This window comes from Ips typographus, linkage group LG4 (genome assembly GCF_016097725.1).
Source record: "Ips typographus isolate SLU linkage group LG4, UJ_Ityp_2.0, whole genome shotgun sequence".
NCBI classification, from domain to species: domain Eukaryota; kingdom Metazoa; phylum Arthropoda; class Insecta; order Coleoptera; family Curculionidae; genus Ips; species Ips typographus.
The window spans coordinates 14,087,278-14,110,157 of record NC_138425.1 but is presented as its reverse complement, the minus strand read 5'-3'; the positions used below and the strand labels follow the sequence as shown (position 1 = coordinate 14,110,157).

Sequence of the window (22,880 nt, the reverse complement as noted above, 5' to 3'; positions counted from 1 at the left end):
ATCCTATATTTTGCTTGAATTTAAAAAGGGTGTATGTTCTTCTAAGATTTAAGATAAGAATAGTTACTAGGAAACTAAATTTACATTTAACATAAAAAAATATAAAAGTCATTTTGGTATTATGTACTGTACTCTTAACCTTAATTTGCAAATATATACGTATAACAGGGTAATTCAAATTCAAATTCAAAAAACCCCACCATTGAGATCTCGGAAACTATAAGAGATACGAGAAAATTGGGGCAAAATTGCGCAAAATAAATCTCAACCAAATGCCGTTTTAAAAATGTCGATTTTCATTGCCACTTCTTCCCAGCTATTCGATGATGAATTCAAATTTGCCACACGACGTTTTGTTTTTGAGGTTAGGCCATTTCATTCTAAATTTTCATTGACGTAACAATGTAATTAACAGGTAAATGGGTTAAATGTGACAAACGTGACAAATAAAGAAGCAAATGTTGTTATGATTTTGTTTCATTTTCCCCATGTGTCCCCCTTCATTTTCCCCAATGTACCTACTTATGTACAATATACAGGTGTGGAAAACCTAAAACTAGCCATAGGAAAACCGTGTAACTGACAGAGAAGGATAAATAATTCCATGCGCGAGACAAAGACATAACACGCAAAACAATATCTACTAGGCTATGACTCTGCGGCAGTGTTGCCAGATCTGAACCCATCAACTGGATTAGTTACACTCAGTTACAGTTACATAATTTTATTATTGGACTATAAGACCAGTCAAAATTATTTCGATCAAAGGATGTTTACCATTCGGTTTGGTCATTGTATTTATTTTTAAATAAAATGAATTAATTTTTGCTTTTTAGCTTTAATTTTTATCAGTCAAAAGTAAATAAATTTTAGCAATCTAATGTCACAATCAAATAAAGCTACAAAGCAAAAACTGGCTTTTAACACACTTTTAGTAAAATTTTGACAAAACAGGAAAAATTTGGCCTACAAAAAGTGACTCCAGAAAGTCTAGGCCCACCCAACTTATGCCTGGATGCACCACCAGGCATTTTGAAGGTTTAAGCTTAATTTAAGTTTAGACTGTGAATGTTCAATAGCATGCACTATAAAGAAAATAGGATTCTAAAAAACATAAATTAAATTTACGTATAAAACGATTGTGTCTGTTTTCAACTTCTCTATGCTTCTTCCTCCATGGTATGTAAAACATAGACTCCTTTTTCACTCAAAAAGAAAAATCAGTTATACACTTATCTAAAGAAACTTCTGAAACCAATTTAATGGCGTGTGTACCTACTTATAGTAGTAAGTTGAGACTTACTTTACTTAATATTTATTCATTTATTACATTTGTTGGGCTTACTGCTGCCCAAAATAGCTATTAAGTGGACTGTATATTTATAATTTTAATAACACTCTTTCTTAACAAACTGAAACTATATTCAATTAAAAAACTTGGCGGGAAAGCTCCAGACCACCAACTGGCTTCGTCATCGTACACTTATTCTTAAACAACTAGTCTTACATTCAAGATGGCCGCCCATGGCGCGTTGTACACGTGACATATTGGGGAGGGAGTAGTTGATACTGTTTATTTATTCTAACCGCAACATATACTGCCCCCCTTGAAAGGCATTGCATACTTTCAACGCTAATATTACTTAAAAGCAAAACAACAAACATTACTAAATCTAAAATAGCAAAACTATGCTAAATATCAAAATACCACAAAAAATTGGAGAAGCACTACTCAATTGGTAAAATTGAGATTTTTGTGATGGCTCTTTTAAAAACACCTTTAGATGTTAGCACTGACACTACTCTCACAACACCGTCTGAACCTGGAAACACATTTATCACTCGCCCCAATGTCCATTTTAAAGGCGCAACATTGTCTTCATGTAGTATTACTAAATCACTAACTCTAACAGACTTATTATTATCTATATGCCATTTAGAGCGACGATTCAAAGTATGTAAATATTCGTGGCTCCACCTAGCCCAAAAGGATTGAACTAACTGATTAAGATATTGATATCTGTTAAGACGACTACATTTAATGTCCATTACATTAGCTTCTGGTAAAGAAAGCATACTTTCTCCTATCAAGAAATGACCCGGAGTTAAAGGTCTTAAATCCTTTGGGTCATTTGACAAAGCACTCAGTGGTCGAGAATTCATGCAAGCTTCTATTTGCGTGAATACGGTTGACAGCTCTTCAAATGTTAAAAAAGAGTTGCCTACGACCTTTTTCATGTAATTTTTCGCAATTTTTATGTGGGATTCCCATAGTCCCCCAAAGTGTGGGGATCGTGCGGGAATAAAATTCCACTTTATTCCTTCACTACCTAAATAACTACTTAACTTTACATTAGTTTCTTTACTATTTATCACACTGTACAAGTTCTTAAGCTCACGATTGGCACCTACAAAATTGGAAGCACAATCAGAGTAAATGTTTTGACATTTTCCTCGACGAGAAAAAAATCTTTTCAGTGCGTTTAAAAAAGCGTCAGTAGTTAAATCAGACACTACTTCTAAATGGACTGCTTTAGTTACAAAACATAGGCCTTTAAAATTTTAGAATTGCGAGTTTTTGATGATTTTATATGAAATGGGCCTGCGTAATCAAGACCGCAATTATAAAATGGTCTTTTAGGAATAAGGCGATTTTCCGGTAAGTCACCCATTAAGGCCTGCAATGGTTTAGGTTTTATCCTAAAACATACAATACAGGATCGAAGTTCTCGCTTTATGGCATTGATACCCCCCAATATCCAAAACTTATCACGAATATTTGACAACAAACATTGTGCGCCCATATGCAAATTTCGTCTATGTTCATGTACAATTATTAATTTACTGAAAGCATGAGATTTATCTAAAATTATTGGATGTTTTTGAGAAAAAGGTATATTTGATTTATTCAGACGCCCACCTACTCTCAAAATTCCGTCAGAATCCAAAAAAGGATTTAAAGACAATAATTTACTTTTTGATGAAATTAACTTGTTTGACTTTAATGAGTATATTTCATCACTAAACATAAAATGTTGTGCCAATTTTATTAAACAATTTAAAGACTCATTTAATTCATCTACTGTCAGACAACCTAAAGATCTATTTTCTTTATTTATAGATGTATTCTTAAAAAATCTTAAGACATAAGCTGTAACTCTTTGCAATTTTGTTAAAGTTGAAAATTTACTGAAGATATCCATGTCATTGATAAATGATGTAAATACCTTTTTACTAATACGTCGTTCTGGTATAAGGTCAATACTAAGATCAGTAGGATTGTTACATGGCCACTCACGACAATCTTTTGTCAGCCATAAAGGCCCATGCCACCAGAGATCCGTTGAAATCAATTTAGTGGGACTACATCCACGTGATATTAGGTCGGAAGGATTCTCATCACCTTTAACATGCCGCCACTGAGTGACGTCAGTAGACTGTTGAATCTCAGATACACGGTGAGAAACAAAAACGCTCCATGTAGCTGGTTCTTCTAAAATCCAGGACAAGACTATTTTGGAATCGGTCCAATAACACATGTTGTTTATTGGTACATTTAGAATTTCCCTTGTTTTTTTTATGAGTCGACTTAATAACACTGCTCCACATAACTCCAACCTTGGTAAAGTCAGGGACTTTATTGGTGCAACACGAGATTTAGCACTAAGTAAATGAGAAAAAATTAAACCATTTTTATTAACTGTCCTTGAGTATATGCATGCACCATATACTCGTTCTGATGAATCGCAAAATCCGTGTAACTCAATCACAATCGGATCTTCACATAGAACATGTCTGGTAATACTATAATCATTTAAAATAGGTAACTCATGACAAAAATTATACCACAACTCATTTAATTCAGCAGAAACAGGCTGATCCCACGTTAAATTTTCACTCCATAGTCGTTGCATTAGCATTTTAGCTTTTATTATAATTGGACCAATCAAACCTAGAGGATCGAACAATTTGGAAGTGACAGACAAAATAATCCTCTTGGTCACCTTGGAATTCTTTTCCATATTTACTGTATACTGGAGACAATCTTCTTTACTGTCCCATAACACTCCCAATGTTTTTGAGACTGATTCTTCTACTACATAATGTTTGATATTAGTATTATGTATCTCATCTTTTAGCACTTCGGGTTTATTTGAAATCCATTGTCTGAGAATGAAACCTCTGCCTTCCAGTATTTTTGAAATTTCCTTCTTTAACTGGATAGCCTCCTTGACGGAAGATGCACCTGTTAGTAAGTCATCCACATAAAAATCCTTTTTTATGACTTCACTGGCCTTTGGAAAATTAAAGCTTTCCTCTTCGGCGGCGCTAAAAAGACAACGTATGGCTAAATATGAAGCTGATGTCATACCGTAAGTGACAGTATTTAATCTATAGTGTATTAGGTCTTCATCGGGATTCTGACGCCAAACTATTCTTTGAAGGTCTCTTTGGTTTTCATTTATCCAAACTCTTCGGTACATCTTCTCCACATCGGCTCCTACCACACAAAAATGCTGACGAAATCTGACTAAAATAGAGTACAGATCATCTTGAAGTACTGGCCCACATTTTAGTTTATCATTTAAACTAATGCCATCCTTAATCTTCGCACTGGCATCGAAAACAACCCTTAATTTGGTGGTATTACTTGATTCCTTTAAAACTGGATGATGTGGTAAGTAACATGTTGCATTAGTACTGTTTAATATCTCAGCTTCAGGTATTCGCGTCATATGGCCCAATTCTTCATATTCAGCCAAGAATTTCACATATTGTGCTTTTAACTTACTGTCAGTTATTAACTTTCTTTCTAATTTTTGAAACCTCTTTAAAGCTACTTCCCTAGTGTCTCCCAAATATTCAATTCCCTCACGAACTGGTAATTCTACTATGTATTGACCATTAGATGCCTTTTTTGTGGAACTTATAAATAGCTCTTCGCACTCAAGTTCTTCACGCTTCCATATCTTAGCGGAAGGCACTTCTTCTACTAACCAAAACTTCTCGATTTGACGCTGAATGCTATTATTACATGATAAATTACACACTGTTGTTTTCAATTGTCTTGAAAGAACACGCCCTGAAATAATCCATCCTAACTTGGTCTTTTGGAGAATAGGCATTCCATCAGCTACACAAATTTGACCTACTAAAAGTAAATCGTAAAATATTTCAGCCCCTATTATCATATCTATAGGCCCTGGAATGTTAAATGTATCATCGGCCAAATTTATGTTACATGGAATTTTTAATAAAGTCTTATTGATTGGAAACGTTGGTAAATTATCAGTTATTTGATTTAAAATAACAAATTTTATTTTTTCAAACATATCATTATATTTTGATTTAAAGGTAATTGTAACTGACTGATTTGATTTTGACACTGAGCCATTAATTCCCATAATCGACATATTAATTTTATCCACATTCAAACCTAAACTTTCTACTAAGTCCTTTCTCACAAAATTCGACTGAGAACCGGCATCGAGCAGAACTCGAGCCTCTTGTGCATTACCATGCTTATCAAACACCATTACTTTAGCTGTCGATAATACTACTTCAAAATCTGAATTATTAAAACTGTGAGCACTTATTGCCTTATCTTCAACTAAAAAACTCATAGCAACTTCACTTTGAGAATTAGATGTGTTTGGAACATTCACATTATTGGAGTTATTATTAGGGTTATTGATAACTGGAGACATACATTCAGAATTTTTAAAATTTAAATGTAGTAACACGTTATGTGGTTTGTCGCACTTTGAACACCGTTTTTTAGTACATTTAAAACTTAAGTGATTGGCTAAAAGACAATTTAAACAAAGATGCAATTTCTTTATTTCATGAATCCGTTCATTTGTAGATAAACTTAAAAACTTTGAACAATCACCTACCCAATGATCTTGATTTTTGCAAATTGGGCATTGGTTTCTACTAAAATACGAATTTGAAAACCCTCTTTTATTAAATTGTCCTTGCCTTTGGGAAATATTATTATTATGACTAGCTGGCTTAGACAAATGAAGTGTGTTCATACTTTTATTATTGCTTTCAACACTTTCCAATATTTGACATTTTTCACTTAAAAAATTTACAAAATCTGTGTATTTACCTGAATTGTTTTTTATATTATAGGTTTCCCATTCCTTTCTTGAGTTAATATCCAATTTCAAAACAAACATATACACTAACAATGTGTCCCAATACTCCACAGGCTCACCTAAGCTTTTCAAGGCTCTAATATTTTTTTGGATAGTGTCCAAGAATACACGCAAATCAACATGATTAATTTTACTTATTGGAGATACATCAAATAAAAGACGTAAATGACTTTGTATGATAAGACGTTTGTTTTCATACCTTTCCCTCAACGATCTAAAAGCATTTTCATAATTCAAATCCGTAATCTGAATAGACGAAATTATTTGAGCTGCCTCACCCTTAAGGCATGACTGCAAGTAATAAAATTTTTGCACATTACTTAAAGTACCATTGGTATGTATCAATGCCATAAAACTATCAAAGAAACTTGTCCATTGATCATAACTCCCTTCGAAACATGGCAAATCCAATGGAGGTAACTTAACAATATTGTTAGAATTGACAGGAACTTGACTTACCTCGCCTAACTCTGAAAAATTAGAGTTATGGAGTTTTTCTTTGAAACGACAAATAGTGTCAAAATAGTTTTCCTCAAAATCATTTCTCATAACCGCATTATCAGCCTCATGAGAATCATCAAGAAACTCTAACTCCAATTGAACTTTGTTAAAATCACTCCACAAATTTTCACATCGAAGAAAACGCTCATTAACTATAATTTTATTAGTCAATTCATCACAACTTGTAAGAAATTGGCTAAATCTCCCTAATTGTGCCACCAATTGTGTGCGATCACTTTTTAATCGTTTAATAATATCTTTCTTAGTCGTCATATTGCTACTTATTTAAATATTACACAATTTTATACAAATAAAAACTGCACTGAGCTGTCAACTGTATTAAAGCAAAAGACAAGCAAATAAATTATGAATAAAAACACTTACCCGACCACAAAGCCTCTTATTTTACTTATAAAATACCTAGACCCATCTAAAAACGCCGTCGACGCCGCTATTTTAAATTCATCCGCTGATTCCGTCGCCTCCTTTTGTAGCTTCGAAATTTGGTGTTCGTTTCCACACGCAAGTGACTTGGTTTCCGTGTGCTTCTAGGATTCGGATTCGCTACTCGTCAGGTTAGGTTATTTTACGCCTCGTGTTTCCAGCAATGCAGTCTAATAAAACGGAAAACGTTTTTAAACGTTTTCGATTCTGTACTTACTTCAAATCGATTTAAACTGGTGGTTACTTGATTTTACTTGCACTGGTCACTATTACCACTTGGGCCAGTGTTACTTAGTGTTTATTCAGCTTACTGGCCAAATAAAACGTTATTTACTCGGTTATCCTGGTAGGAAAAACACCGTTTCTCCTTATTCGGGTCGTCGGACCAAAATGTTGGGCTTACTGCTGCCCAAAATAGCTATTAAGTGGACTGTATATTTATAATTTTAATAACACTCTTTCTTAACAAACTGAAACTATATTCAATTAAAAAACTTGGCGGGAAAGCTCCAGACCACCAACTGGCTTCTTCCTCGTACACTTATTCTTAAACAACTAGTCTTACATTTAAGATGGCCGCCCATGGCGCGTTGTACACGTGACATATTGGGGAGGGAGTAGTTGATACTGTTTATTTATTCTAACCGCAACAACATTATTTTACTATTAATACCAACTACATATTGAGGTGCATTCCTCAACAGTATACCCTTCGAATCTGCATGTGTGTTGGTAAGTTCTGGGTGACATTCAAGGCATTTTAAAATTAAAGAAATTAATCTTACCTAAGTATAAGAGGTTTAATTACCTTATATTTAGGGTTTTGTAGTCTTATTCAACAAGGTCTATTGTTAAAGTTGACAATGTCCTCAAAATCCTCCATGAGTTGGCTGGTCTGTTAAATAGAGTTTGCTGCTCTCAGATAACTTGGCAGATCTAGTGATTCTTCATACGAAACATCACAACAACTTTAATAAGGCACACAGTACACTATCATGAACCATTCCCGAACAAGTTCAAAAGAATGCTTTTGACTTTCCTTTTGAAGTTAGATTTTATTTGATAGATGAAAATTAACAACTAAATTCATTAAGGTTTTATACCTAAATTTGTGTTTTAGCAGCGAAACAAGAAAGTGACAAAGTGGTTTAATATTATTAAAATCTCAATACATTTTTCTTATTTTTATACAGGGTGGTCCAGTTTTAAGTGTCAATAATTCACCATTTGATAGCTAATCAAAAAATAAGTTGACTTGCATTATGTAATTTTTCTGAAAAACGTTTCCTAAGGAAGATACAGTCCTCCAAATTTCAATTTAATAAATCGTTTTATAGTTTAAAACTGAACATCCAAGACTTGTGAAAGTCCAAATTTGTACTGAATAGTCTAAAAACTTTTTTACTACTAGGAATGGTCTTATGATTCGCTTTCTCAGACTGCCATCCTGGTTGAGTGTCTGAAACTGGAAGTCAAGAACTAAAAAAAGTCCGGAAATCAAGACAAAAATTGTATTGTGCTACTAGGACTAAAAAGAGTGCAAAAGACTTTAATTGGTGTACAACTCAATTTTCTGGACTGGACAACAAGTCTAGAAGTAAATTACATTTTCGAACTATTTTATTTCTAAAAATTAGTTCTCAAGACTATTATTGTAGCATTTAGTACCAACATTTTTTACTTTTATTACTGAAGAAACTTAACTTTTGGAAATAGTCTTAAACTCGATTTTTCAGTCTTAAAAAGCACTAAAAACAGTCTGAATTTCTTAGAGGTGCTACAATTTATTGCACCTATGAGTGTAGAAGTCAATTTAATAGTGAAGAAGCTTGAAATAACATTTTCAAGACTATGGCCGGTGGACACACTGGCTTTTAGGCCTGATAAGTCAAAACTTTGTAAAGATAGTCTTGAAACTCAATTTGAGGCACTGAAAACAGCCTTAAAACACTAAAAACAGTCTAGTTTATTAAGAAATACCCGAATTTTTAGCACTGAGGTGTGTAGAAGTCGATTTAATAGTGACAAAGCTTGGAATGCTATTTTAAGTCTATGAAGAATGTAAAAATTGTTTTTTAAGTTTGCTATGTCAATAACTTGGTGAAGATAGTCTTGAAACTCGATTTTCCAAGCTGAAAGCAGTTTTGAAGAACTAAAAATAGTCCAGAATTCGAAGAAAATGAAAAGCAAAGTAAAAAACACGAAAAGTTCGTTTACAAGACAAATATCATGAATCTAATGTCAATGTCCTGCATCTAAGACTATTTTCAAGACTAAAATATTGAAATTTGTCTTCAAATTATGAAAACTTACTTCAAATGCAAATTTTAAGCTTCTGATGTCACTTTTCATTAGATCAGTCACATTTTGGGGTTCAAGTCAATTTTTAAGGTTTAAATGTATGAATTTGTAGTAACAAATTCTTGAAAAAGTAGTTTTTATGTCTACAAGTCAATTTTTAGTAATAAAGTCTCTCGATTTGCATGAAAACTGGTTACAAACACAATTTTTAAGCTTCTGAAATTTTTATCTTTTCTAATTCAATTTTCAAAACTAAAGTTTTATAGGTTGTCTGGAAACTATGAAAACTGGCTACAATAATATTTTTTTCTAATTTTGGCATATAAAGTGACACTTTTCAAAACTGATTAGCGTGACAAAACGTTTTACTTTTCGTAACTAGTTACGCTATGAAAGTGAATATTTGTGTTAAATCACTTTAAAAGATGGTTTTCACAGCTTTTTGGTCAAAATTAGAAAAAATTATGTATGCAACACGTTTCAAAAATGCCTTATTGTGTAACTCATTCAAATTGTACCGGTACCTCGCTGCGCTCGCCCTACAAACATTCATTCGTTACACAAAATCGAACTTTTCGTAACTGGTTACATAAATAGCTATTAAACTTCTTAAGTGAATTATCCGTTTCCAAGACAATTTTTAAGTTGGGTTAGGTTAGTTTTCGTTCTTTGACTGTAATAACGTGTAATAAAGTGCTTGTTCCAAATTTGATCAATATTGCTCCAACGGTCTGACAGTTATGACAAAAAAAAACGATTTTTTAAACAGAAATTTGAAGGACTATATTTTCCTTAGGAAGCACTTTTCAGGAAAATGGCATAATGAATGTCCACTTATTTTTTAATTGGCTATGGATTGGTGAATTATTGACATTTAAAAGTGGACCACCCTGTATATTTAAAGGTATAATTTAACATTTTTTTTTCTCATATGAGAAAAGTAAAAAAAAAAGTTGTAGTTGAGACTAGAAATTGACCCTTTAAATTGAAGTCGTATCATGCGGTTCTACAACTTGAAAGTATTTACCATGTCAACAGCGGAATAGTTGCATTACAACTCCCTCTGTTGTCCAATTGAGCACACTTGGGTATCGTGCTGAAACCTTTGCCCTTGTGCAATAAGAGCATCTTATTCACCCTTGTTGTACAATATACTATTCTCGTCGAGGAAAATGTCAAAACATTTACTCTGTCTCTGCTTCCATTTTTGTAGGTACCAATCGTGATCTGAAGGATTTGTACTACAGTTTAATCAATCGTAAAGAAATTAATGTAATGTTAAGTATGCTAGTTATTTAGGCAATGAAGGAATAAAGAAGAAGTTTAATCCCCCACGAGCACCACACTTGGGAGGGGGAGACTATGGGAATCCTTCATAAAAATTGTGACAATTTACATTAAGAAGGTCGTAGGCAACTCTTATTTACCGTAGCCTGTTGCTTTTCCGCCAAATTTTTCGTTAAATATCAGTTATATTAGCAAGGAGTCTAATTAAAAAATGTATAATATAGAGTTTCACCAGTAAGAAGGTTCAGAGGCAGTTTTGGACAGCAGTAATCCCAACATCCGCTACAGGCAATCTTACTTTTATGCCATAAGGGTCACGATGATATGCTCAGAATTATACTTACCCGACGTAGCAAGTAAACCAAAAATCGTGCACAAAAGAAAAATTTTTGTTATAAAACAAAACGATTGCTACCCTCTTGCTGTGCTACCATACACATACACTACTCTAAAACAGAAACGAGAATTTGTAGTTGTTAAAAGTTGCATGTTGACCATAAAAAGGTATCTACACATATTTATTGAACAACACAAAAAAACTTTATAAACTTAATAATTAGTTTAACTTAAATGGCGGATACACTTACAATATCATGTACCGGATAAGCATATGTACAGAGCAAGAACAAGTGACAACTATTGACAGAATCAGGATAAGTAGTTTCTAAATAATAATTAATGAAATTCGTATCATCATTAGATATGTAAGTTGTAGTGCCCTAGGAAATTCGTAAGCAATTTTTATCTGAAATAAGTTCTAAACAACAACAGCTAGGACTGCAAAACAAGAGTAAAATTTATGAATGGATAAAAGTAATAATTACTGAAATATAAGCCATGTATTTAATTAAGTATGCATGTGGTTTTACATGCTCAAACATATTAAAATATTATAAATTGAACTTCTTTCTGTATGTTTTTTTTGGTTTTATGCGTTCAAGTCTAATCTTCACTACTTTTCCGCTTAATTGTATAAGTAAGGTGCGGCTGCAAAGCTGTAACAGGTACTTATTTCGAAAAAAGTATCTGAGATTATAAATACTTTCAAAAATTATCTGGCTTTGTAACTAAGACACTAAAAAACTATCTAATATATTTTAAAATATGTAAGTTAAGATTGGTTACTTCAAATGAGACTAAATTATCGATAGATTTAACTAGATAGAGGCATAGAGGAGGCCTATATCCAAAGATGACTGTTTATGGCTGTTTAGATAGATAGATAGAAAGCAAGAAGAAGAATACACCAGAATATCTACGGAAAGAAATAATAATAAATTTTTATATAATTATGTTTACACTAATATAGAGAATTTACTTAATAACGGTTTACCGACAGCCCCCATTCTTCGTACTCTTTTAATAGCTTTCTTGTCATATACTCCTATTTGTCTTCTTATATCATCTGCAAAGTGCAGGGTGTATAAGGTTCTGTCATCACTTATTTCTATGCCCATCCCACTACATGATCTTCTCCATCGCCTCAAAGCTTCGTTCAGATAAATTTTAAATAGTGTGGGAGAGAGACAACAGCCCTGCCTTAAGCCTTTCGTAACTGGAAAGCTGTCTGAGATTTTGTTTTTCAATTTGATCTTAGATGTAGAATGGTCGTATAGTTGTCTGACCGCAGCTATTAACGTGACATTAATTCGGAACCTCTCTAGTACTTGCCATAGTTTTTGAACAGGTACGGTGTTGTATGCTTTTGTAAGATCGACAAACAGAAGATACGTTTCTCTGTTCCTGGTGACTTTCTTTTCATTTAGTTGGACAAGGCTAAATATGTAGTCCAGACAAGAGCGGCCGGCTCGAAAACCAGCTTGTTCTTCAATTTCCGGAGGACCCTTCCTATATAAAGTTTCTGAGAACTTTCCCATAGAGACGGCTCATAGTACTGCTAACAGATATACACCTATAGTTAGAACAATCTTCTTTGTTTCCCTTTTAGTGAATCGGGATAATCCATGCTTCTTTCTATTTAGAGGAAATTCTTTCCCCGTTATCATATCTGGTATACAGTTTCCTTACATGCTTTATGAGTTTTGCTGTCCCAATCTTCAGTAATTCCGTTGGTATTCCTTCTGGTCCGCTAGCTTTTTTATTTTTCATCGATTCAATTGCTTTTCGTATCGACGCTTCGCTAACGTCCACTCGTGGGCCCTGTGCTTGATACGCTTTTGGAGAGTTTGTAAGATATGGCATCTGTTTTGAGTTGTTGTGAGTAATGTTGGTACTATTTGCTCATCTGAATTTGTTGGAAGTTTATTTACGGTGTTGGATTTTAGGTTTCTGATTAATTTCCAACCTTCCGATGATCTTGTTCCTCCTAGGTAGCTGTTCACTTCAATACATTTTCTTTCCCAGGTGTCGTTTTTGTTCTTCTTTATCATGTTCTTAAATTTGGTCTGTTCTCTCTTGTAGGTTGTACTATCATCTAGGTCTTTCGTGTTTAGCCATTTCTGACATGCTTTTTGCTTTGTTGTTCTTTGATGTTGTAGTTCTTCATTCCAGGTTATGTCATTATGTTTTTAAAGGAATTTTACAGATTCCATTATATGTGAGTAGAGGTCCTCAGTTCCGAGTGTAAAATAGTTGTTATCCAACTTCTGGTTTAACCGGCTCTGGCAAAGTCCTCTAATACTAGGTTCAGTTAAAGTGAATTATAACCGTAACTGCACTACTTATTACTATACATATATTAAGGTAGTGCAGTTAAAGTGCATTATAGTAAAAGTTTATCACGTCAGCAAAATAAAAATAACTCTATTAAAATACGTTGTTTTGTTGCAAAATAGTGAGGTTTTTCCAGAATTGAAAAGTTTTTTTTTTTTTAATAAGTTACATTTATATTAGTTCCAGTTGTGTAACTTTATCTATAATCTCACATGTAAGCACTATTATTTTATATATTTTTCAGATTATCTTTAAAATAAATAAATCAATACTTTCACAGCTCTGAGTAGGATTTTGCCAGTTCTTTTCATCTGAAATTAGACTCGATTACAATTAAAAAATCATACATACTTTACTAAATAGATGGTTATACTGTTCCGTTTAGAATACAACGGTGAAATAATCAAACCATAATTATACCTAATACAGAGGCACTAGAGTCACTAATTGCTAGTTACTAGGATAGTTGTTATGTAATAATTATTTGTCACTATATTTGTGTAAAGTTTAACAATATAAGGCAGCAAAGAGTTCTTTTAGCAGGTTTGTGGGTAGGGGGGAAAGATTATATGCCGAGTAATGTAAAAAAGCTTGTGGTAGGGTTTCGATGCGTAATTCTTCTTTGCAGTTTTCCAGACCGAAAGTTTTACTGACTTAACACCATAAGGCCGTTTTCAATAAAGCATAATTTAATTTAGTGGCTCTAAATTATAACATTTAACATATCCTGCAATAAAATGTTAATATTTGTCTCATCTATAGACGTATAGATTTTTTTTAATTCACACATAAGTTATATACAAAATATTTAGGTAATTTAAGCTGAAAACATTACGATAATTTAAAATAAGTATGTAACATTTCAATATATGTCGATTTTATTAACGTTCAGTATGCATAGGCCAATTTATTAGTTTAGTTTAAGCGAAGTTTTAACACTGAATGCTATTTGACCGGTATTCTAGTAAAACCACATCTATGGGCTTCAATATAAACAATAAAAATGTGCAAAAAGATGAAATAGGTTGTAAGGATTCGTTGATGCAGCATCCGAGAGAGTGTTTGACAAATTTTCTATGTTTAAATTAAGTTTTTGTTATACTTACGATTCTGTGTATATCTCGTAAAGCATTTCATGCACCAGGGGTCGGCATCATGCGGCTTTTCTTATGTAAACTTGCGGCTCTCCAGTTAAGGCGGTTTTACATTGAGACAGCTATGACAACCTAGTTGCCTGCTAGAAGCAACTATATTCTATGCTTCTCTCAGGCTGCAAACTATTGTTGCAGTATGCGACTAACCTAATTACATACACGCAACGAATTTCTTTAAATTTCAAGTCATTTTGAAACTGTCAACTGGCGATTATCTCTTTTTTGGCTGGAATCTATCAAAAATAATGAAATGGACGCATAATCTAAGTATATTCGGTTTTTGGAGAAGATCCACATTTCTATTTTCTGTATCTATGAAAGGCATCATAGATTATCTTTGTATTATAGTTTGAGTCATCTAAATTCCACCAAATTTATTTTCACAGTATTTTGGTTTGACGGTATTTTGCGACTTGTCGAAGGCGTTCGACTGCGTAGACCACCAGATCTTGCTTTGGAAGCTTGAAGCTTATGGCTTCCGACCCGCTTCTTTGTTGTGGTTTCGCTCTTTCTTGTCCGGCCGGAGCCAGGAGGTCTTCATCGGGGGCCATGGTTCTGGAGAGTTAATGTTAACTTCGGCTGTCCCTCAGGGCTCTGTTCTTGGACCTTTGCTGTTCTTGATATACATCAATGATATTGTTTCGCTGCTTATTAACGGACAATTCACTGTTTTCGCTGATGACGCGACCATTCTTTGGAGCGGCAAGAGCGGCGCCGATTCATTGACTGCCACTATTGATGGGGACCTCTCCATAATCAAACATTGGTGCAATTCCAACTTACTGTCATTAAATATCAGTAAGACCAAGATCCTACATTTTGGATGCTCATTGCAGGAGATTTTTGTTGAGGGTGAGCCCCTGGAATGAACAAGTTTCTTGGTCTTATTATTGACGACTCGCTTGAGGGTGATCTCTGGCAATCTGGATTACCATGTAGCTAGGAGTGCATATTATGCACTGATTGGCTGCCATCTCCGCTACGGCATAGCTTTCTGAGGAGTTTGTTCTCGAAGCCGCTTCAATTCTGTGTTTCTACTGCAAAAGCGAGCATTGAGGTTCTTGTGTCGTGTTGGATACAGGGCCTCATGTAGACCCCTTTTCATTGAACATGGCATCCTCACCTTGTGCTGCATTTTCATCTTAGAGACGATTTGTCTTGTCCGTGGCAAGTTTGGGGGTCAGTTGACCGAGGGCTCCGGCTCGGTGACTCGCTGTAGATTCGTTTTGAGGCTTCCCATTCCTCACACGGAGAAGATTAAGTCGTCGCTTATTTACGGTGGCAAGAGACTTTTCAATAACCTTCCTCTCGACGTGAGAGGCCAGCCATCTGCGCATGGATTTAGGCGTGAGGCTGAGAGGTTTTTGCTTGACGGGGCGTACTATTCTCTGGACGAATTCTACTCCAGTTCTTAAGGCGCCTTGTTCTGCCATAAATTGACCAAACAGCACTGTTTGTGTTTTTGATCCTCTTTCTCCTCTCTTATACAGGGTAACTGCCATTTTGTTTTTATTTTAATAATTGTAAGGTGTAATTATGTTTGATTCATGTGTTTTCAAGGCTTTGTCAATGACTTTACTACTTTTTTGATTGATTGATTGAATAGCTATGTATGTCATGAGTGTTAAAAGTGCGTTTTTAAGGCACGCATATGAAAGTTTGCAGGACGAGCAAAGCGAGATTTGAGAAATTATTTTTCTGTAAACAGTCAACAGTTTTAGTTACATTTGTCGATAATTCCATAACGATCATTGTTGCCCTCAAAAATAGATTTGTTTGAAAGCTGTCATCCAATTCAAAAACAATTTGTGAATATAGTTTTTAATAATACGTGTTAATATCAACTTCGCCGCATAAATGAATGAAGAAAGTGCCACGGAATGTTTTTTCCAAATCTCAAAGAGAAGTTACCCTTTCGTGAGCTGTTTACTTTCATCGTTCGCACCTAAGCGTAGAAAACAGAAAATATTTATTTATGTATTAAGAGTGAAAAGTACGGCTTTTATGTTCTGAGAGTTGTTCTGTTCACTCGTAACCAAAAAAGCCAATTTCTGCTCGGACTTCATACAACATTTTTTCAACAAGCAATGTTAAATAGCTTAATACAACTTACTGACTGCGAAGATACTCAGTGACAGGATCACAAGTAAACACAATTAAACACTCACATGTTCTTCTCTCTGGATAGCACTGCAACCCGTGGTGAGTCTTGGCTGCGTTAACGATTTGCCTCATCATATACCTGCATAGTATGTAAGTCTTTTGAAACGTTGTCCCTTTACCTGAGTCTATGCCGCCCCAGCGTTCTCTTTCTTGCTTGATCTTTAGCCCATACTATACTAATCATGTCCAGCCATCTCAGACGCTGAAACTTTACTGTTTTAACAATATCCCACTTTTGGTGTAGATCCTGGACTTCTGCATTCATTTTTATCCAAAAAATGTTTCGTGTTTGTATTCTTGACGAGGTCAAATATTCTTCTCAGGATCTTCCATTCGAATCGCTCAATGTGTTTTGTAAGGGTCTAAGTTTCACAGACAAAGCAGATAGATGATCGGTTTGATTGTTCACCTTGAGCTTTGACATTCTTGACACCGTATTGGACTGCATGCAGGTTCGCATATTTTATTACTGTGTTGTCTGAGCATATCTTGGCTCCAAAGTATTTCAACTTTCTGAATCATTCGAGTTTATTAGTGTTGTATTCTGATCAATTCTGTTCCTGGTTGGTTGGTGGGTAATATGCATGTATTTGGGTTTTTCCTCGTTGATGTTCAGACCCATTTTCTTACATTTCTCGTCGATTTCCAGAAAGATTTTCGTGACTCCGACAGTACTCTTACTGACATAATGGTGTCGTAAACTTGGTGTGCTCCCAATTCCCAGAGATTCTCCAGTAGTGGCCGGATTGTGAATATCTGTTTACTGTTGACCACTTTAGTCTGAAACTACACTGATCGTCTCCGATTTGTTCCTATGCATACGATGGTATACCGCCCAATAGCAAATTGGAGAATACGTTGTATGCTACGTTCAGTAGAGATATTCCCTGTAGTTGATACATTTCATGCCAACCTCCCTTCTTATGAATGAGGCTGTTAGTAGATTCATTCCATTCGTCTAGCAAGGCTTCCCATTTCCATATGGCTAGTATTATAATTGTATTCCTCTATATTTTAGACATTTGTGTGTTGCAACAAGGAGCTGTGTTATTTTTTCTGGAAACTTCTACAGTCTTCTGGCTTACTTCTTTCTGGCTCATCTACGCCTGTTTCCGTTGTGTAGTATCTTGTGGTCATTGCAATTATGCCGTTATCAGCATTAGATATGTAGGTTTTGAGATTAAAATAACTAAAGACAACCAAACCTGCGAACTAAACAGACAAATTACCCTCAGATGGGCGACGTACTGAAAATTGAAGCACATTTTTCAAGGAAATACCGCAATTCACTTAAAACGGATAGCAACCATACCTAACCTAACCTAAAACCAATGATTATTGCCAGTTCTGACCTAAGGCGCAGATACCCTAACTTTAACGAAGAAAACCGCAGAAAAACTGAAAGTAACACAAAGGAGAATGGAGATATCAGTGTTTGGCCTGCCCCTGAGTGATCGAGTAAGAAATGAACATATAAACAAATTAGAATGGATCCCAAGAGCTGACAAGCGTAGCCGAGGCAGACCACCCACTCGGATTGACGACCTGAAGAGGATAGCGACAAATTGGATTGCAACAGAGAGAAATGGCGACGTTTAGAGGAGGCCTATATGCAACAATGGATGTTATAGGTGCTGAATGATGATGATGGATTTGTTCACATTCCGCATCATCCCATTTTTTTTTCTTTGTCCTCCTTTTCTTTTCCAGTGTTTTCTTCGTGACTGCCAAAATGACACACTGTATTTCCACTGTCGCGGCATGAGCTGACATTAGAGAGTAGTTTTGCCACGTTTCTTTTTTCCCCAAGATTCGTTCACTTAGCTTGAATAATATTACCTGTTACACACTGCATTTAAAAAATGAGGAGTGTTTTGAAAATTCTGCTCACGTCATGTTTAAAACCACGAAAAAGTAGCACACTGTCGAGATAAAACTCACAGAAGTGTCGGAAATGGGACACCCTGTCCTTCTGTAGCAGAACATTCTTGCTACATCGTCTAATGAATCACATTTGTCGCCATTTTGTTACAAAACTGAAGGACTTACAATTTGAATTCATCGTTTGAAAATTTGTATCAAAACTGTTTCTGTAATCTGACAGTTTTTCTTAATATGTAGTACCTATAAAGGGTTTATCCTTTTTATGTCTCAAGGAAGAAAGTTTTATTAGCGTAATTTCTACAGAGTAGTAATATTTTTTATTTAGATTTATCAAACACTCTTTCGGTTTTTGTGGCTGAAGATTTTGAAGAAATTTAAATATAATCTACCGATTTTATTTACCTTTTAGTATTGTGGACCTTGTAGATTTTATTTTTGGATACCAAAGATATCCATGAAGTAGAAGTATTAATATTAAGAATTGCAACTAAAAATAGTCTTTATCTTAGTTTGGTAAATATTTACATTTTCTTTACGCTTTTTTTATGTAAATTCTATCAAACAAATATCAGTAATTAGGTATTCTAAAGAAAGGGAAGTTGAAAGATACTTTGGGTCGAAAACCTCGAATAGAAATACATTAAATCTACCTCGATGATATAATAATGATATGCATATAGTTTCAAATGGAGTTGTTCCATCTCCAAACAACCCTCTTCTAGTCTTATTGGTAGTTGCAGACATGCAACAAGTTGTAATGTTCACTTAGTATGTAAAAGGATATGTATAATGTAAGATATAGTTTGAATCACCAGCAAAACCAGTACGGTTATAAAACGCGACTCGAGGTTTCGGCCCAAAGTTCCGTCATCCTCAGTCGAAAATCACAACCTCTAAGAAACAATGTTGCATTTCGCTCGTACGTGGGGATCTTCTACACAGCAAAAAGCGAATATTTCCTAAGGTCCGGTTAAGACGCACCACATCCTGGTGCGAGTCAGATCGTTTCCTTTTCTGTTAATTTTCCTACTTCTGTTACATTTGTTCCACTTTTATTCGGCAGGCGAAATGTATTACGCCAACATGCCTCCAAACAATCCCAACAAAAACAAATATGAAAACGCAATTCCAGATTTGGCATTCGTCAAGATTGTCGATGCGACGCCGCTAGTGCAGTTTTCAGATTGAGGTTTTTGTTGGAGTTCCGCTGAAGAATTCACCTAGTTATTTAACTTTCAATAATAACTCAACTTAACATACCTGTAAGCTGTTGAAGTTGTGGTAAATATTTCTTCCAAAAAGCGCACTGCTTCAGTCTGGGACCTCGTCCTGTCGCTGTACTATTCACGTCTAAAGTAAGATACTCTCTTCCGTAGGCCGTATGTAAAGGCCAGAAAGTTGCTGTCCAGACACCGTTTGGTGCCAAAGAAGGGTTACCTTAAAGATATAATTATTACTTTGCTTGATTATAAACTTGTACTCTATAACAGATTAGCAAAAAATTGTACTATTGTACAATTTTTGTAATTGTACTTTGAAAGGATATAATAAGATCAAGGTATCTGTCGAGTGTGCACTACCAGAAGCAAATAACCTTTATTTCTCTCAATTTCTTCATAAAATTTCATTCATTTGCATCTCGTCGCTGTTACTTTTTCCTTTCTTTGTAAGTAATGAAAGATTTTCTTTTACTTTATCTAGATTCTCTCCAAAACAGAAAAGTTCAGTTTGCTGCTGTAATTCCTGTGTATGTATCTCTAAGATCTAAACACAATGCAATATGCATATTCTAGTATTGTAGGCTATTTTTAAACCGGTGAAATCAATATTAGCTTAATTTGTACAAACTTTCTTATTAAAAGGACACAAACCTTACTTAAATACAAGTACTCAAAAAGTTTAATTAAAATCTAGCAAAATCCCTACAGATTTACAGCTGTAGCACTGGAACTTTTACTCTCACAGTAAAAAGCGAATAGACTAAGAACAACACAACGAGCAATCGAAACAACTATGTTGGGGGTAAGCCTAAGGGATCATATACAGAACGAGGAAATTAGAAAAAGAACAAAAGTCGACGATGTTATAGAGCACATCGCACGTCAGAAATGCCTGGGGCAGAAAAGTTTGGGGCGTGTGTCACCACAAGACAATGACAAATGGACAAGACGTATAGTACTTACAGGGGCGTCCAAGGCAACATAAAATAAGTGCTGGTCGTCCACAGAAACGATGGATCGACGATATAAAAGAAATAGAGGGAAGAAAATGGCACCAGAAGGCAATTGAACCGATCCGAATGGAATCAGCAAGGGGAGGTCTATGTCCAGGAGTGGATGCAAAAGGGCTGCTGAAAGAAGAAGAAGCACTAGAACCAGACACTTTTTCTCAATGATATTTCACTAATCCTGAGTTTTCCTTGCGACGTCGACATCCAGCTATCCCTCCATCTCTTTGGTGGTCTGTCTGGCGGTCTTCTAAATTGTGGTTTTCCGTCGCTCGCAATTTTAGAAATCTAAATCTTACAATGTCTGACATGTTCTGTATGTCGCAGATTCATCTTATTTCTTGGTTGGGTATTCTGTCACGTAGGTTCGTACGCGACAGAATACCCAATTCGTACTTCGAAGCGTTCTCTCTCTGCCTTTCGGGTTATGCTCTTGGATCTGCTGGTGTCTGCCGTGGTTTCTGCGACGTATGTGATTATATAACTGGTTTTTCCATATAATGTCTTTCAAACATTCCGCTATTCTAGAGGCCTTATCTATTTGATTCTTTACCTCAAATCTCCTGTCTTGATGGGCGGTTATTTCTACCCCTAAGTATCTGAAGGACATCACCTGTTCTATTATTTCGTCGTTAACAGCTAGTTTGCATCTTCTAGGTTCTTTTGCTACAACTAGTGATTTTGTCTTGTTTATAGCAATCGACTATAATAGCGTTTCACTGTCAGCTAGAATTGATGAAGTAGTCTCTGCAGTTGATCTTCGTTTTCTGATATAAGTACTGCGTCATCCGCGTAGCAGAGTATTGTTATTTCTCCTTTTTTAGTTCTGTAACTTTTAACCTCTTTTATTATTTCGTTCATGATTAGGTTAAAGAGTACCAGGCTTAGAGAATCTCCCTGTCTTATTCCTGTTGATATGGGCACTTCTTGGGTCAGGCTGTTGTTCACAAGTATTCTGGTCGTTGTATTGGTGTTCAAGTTTTCAATAGTTCTAACTATTTCTTCCGGAATGCTTTCCCTTCTCAATATGGTTGTGATGTCATTTAGCCTCACTCGATCAAACGCTTTGCTCAGATCTGTGAAGCACATATACGCCAGTTTCTCGTAATCGATTGATTTCTCGACTATTTGTCGAATGATGAATATGGTTTCTGTGTTAGACCTGTTTTTCCTGAATCCCTGTTGTTCATTCCATTATGGGTATTTGTTTTGAGATGATACCGCATATGATTTTCGTGAATAGTTTCATCACGGCGCTTAGGAGAGTTATTCCTCTGTAGCTCTTTTTTGAAGATAGGGATAGTGATGCTTTTCTTCCAGTCGGTTGGTATAGTTGTTTCATTTAAGATCTTCTGGTAAAGATTGGCTAGTTGTTCGCTTAGTGGTTTACCTCCGTACTTTAATTAGTCACGCTATTTTCCTATGGTAAGTTTTTCTTTTATCACACCTGCATATAAGGAAAATCTTATTCAAAGAAAGCAGCAAAATTCTTGATAAGGAACATACGAGCATTTCCGCAATGTGGATAAGTTGAATGTCAGTTATAAAAGCATAACATTTGCTTAGGCTCATAAAAAATCATATAATACATAAACATATAGTAAAATAATACTAATTTTTTATGTACCTGTTTTAGCAAAGTTGGCGAAATACCGCATTATTCGTTTGGCCAAGTCAACTTCTTGAGCTGTATAAGATTTGGCAGGGTTCAGCGGCTCTCCAAACACATAATTGATTTCTTCGCCATGCATGACACCAGTCCACGATGGCCACGGATTTGCAACCTAAAAGAAATCTTTTCTAAAAGTTCTTAACCCTCTCGTCCTTTAGAAACTCACCGTACGATGCTTGAAATAGTACATGTAAACATTGTTCCCAGTTTCGGCGTACCTATGGGCAAATTCGTTCACGTTGCACGTGAACTGGTAGTCCCCGACCATCTTGTCTAGCGCGTTTCTATTCGCGACAGGATCATCTGGATTCAACCAGTCAGTGTACTCAAATATTATAGCCTGTCTGGCTGCGGGTCCTACGTAAGGGTTTAATTCCGTCACAGCCTTAAGAAATTCCGGTCTGCAATGC

The 22,880-nt window shown here is 35.2% G+C and overlaps 1 protein-coding gene across 1 annotated transcript in view; it reads right to left on the bottom strand.

The window, feature by feature from the left end:
- Positions 1–11,163: 11,163 nt before the first annotated feature.
- LOC145728409 (acetylcholinesterase-like) overlaps positions 11,164–22,880 on the bottom strand; it is a 63,521-nt gene continuing 51,804 nt past the window's right edge. The window contains exons 9-12 of the mRNA XM_081978627.1: positions 22,637–22,871; positions 22,426–22,582; positions 19,832–20,008; positions 11,164–19,778 (exon numbers count right to left, since the gene is read on the bottom strand). Coding sequence (XP_081834753.1) covers positions 19,645–19,778; positions 19,832–20,008; positions 22,426–22,582; positions 22,637–22,871 — 703 coding nt within the window. The 3' untranslated portion in view covers positions 11,164–19,644. The remainder of the gene's footprint in view (positions 19,779–19,831; positions 20,009–22,425; positions 22,583–22,636; positions 22,872–22,880) is intronic.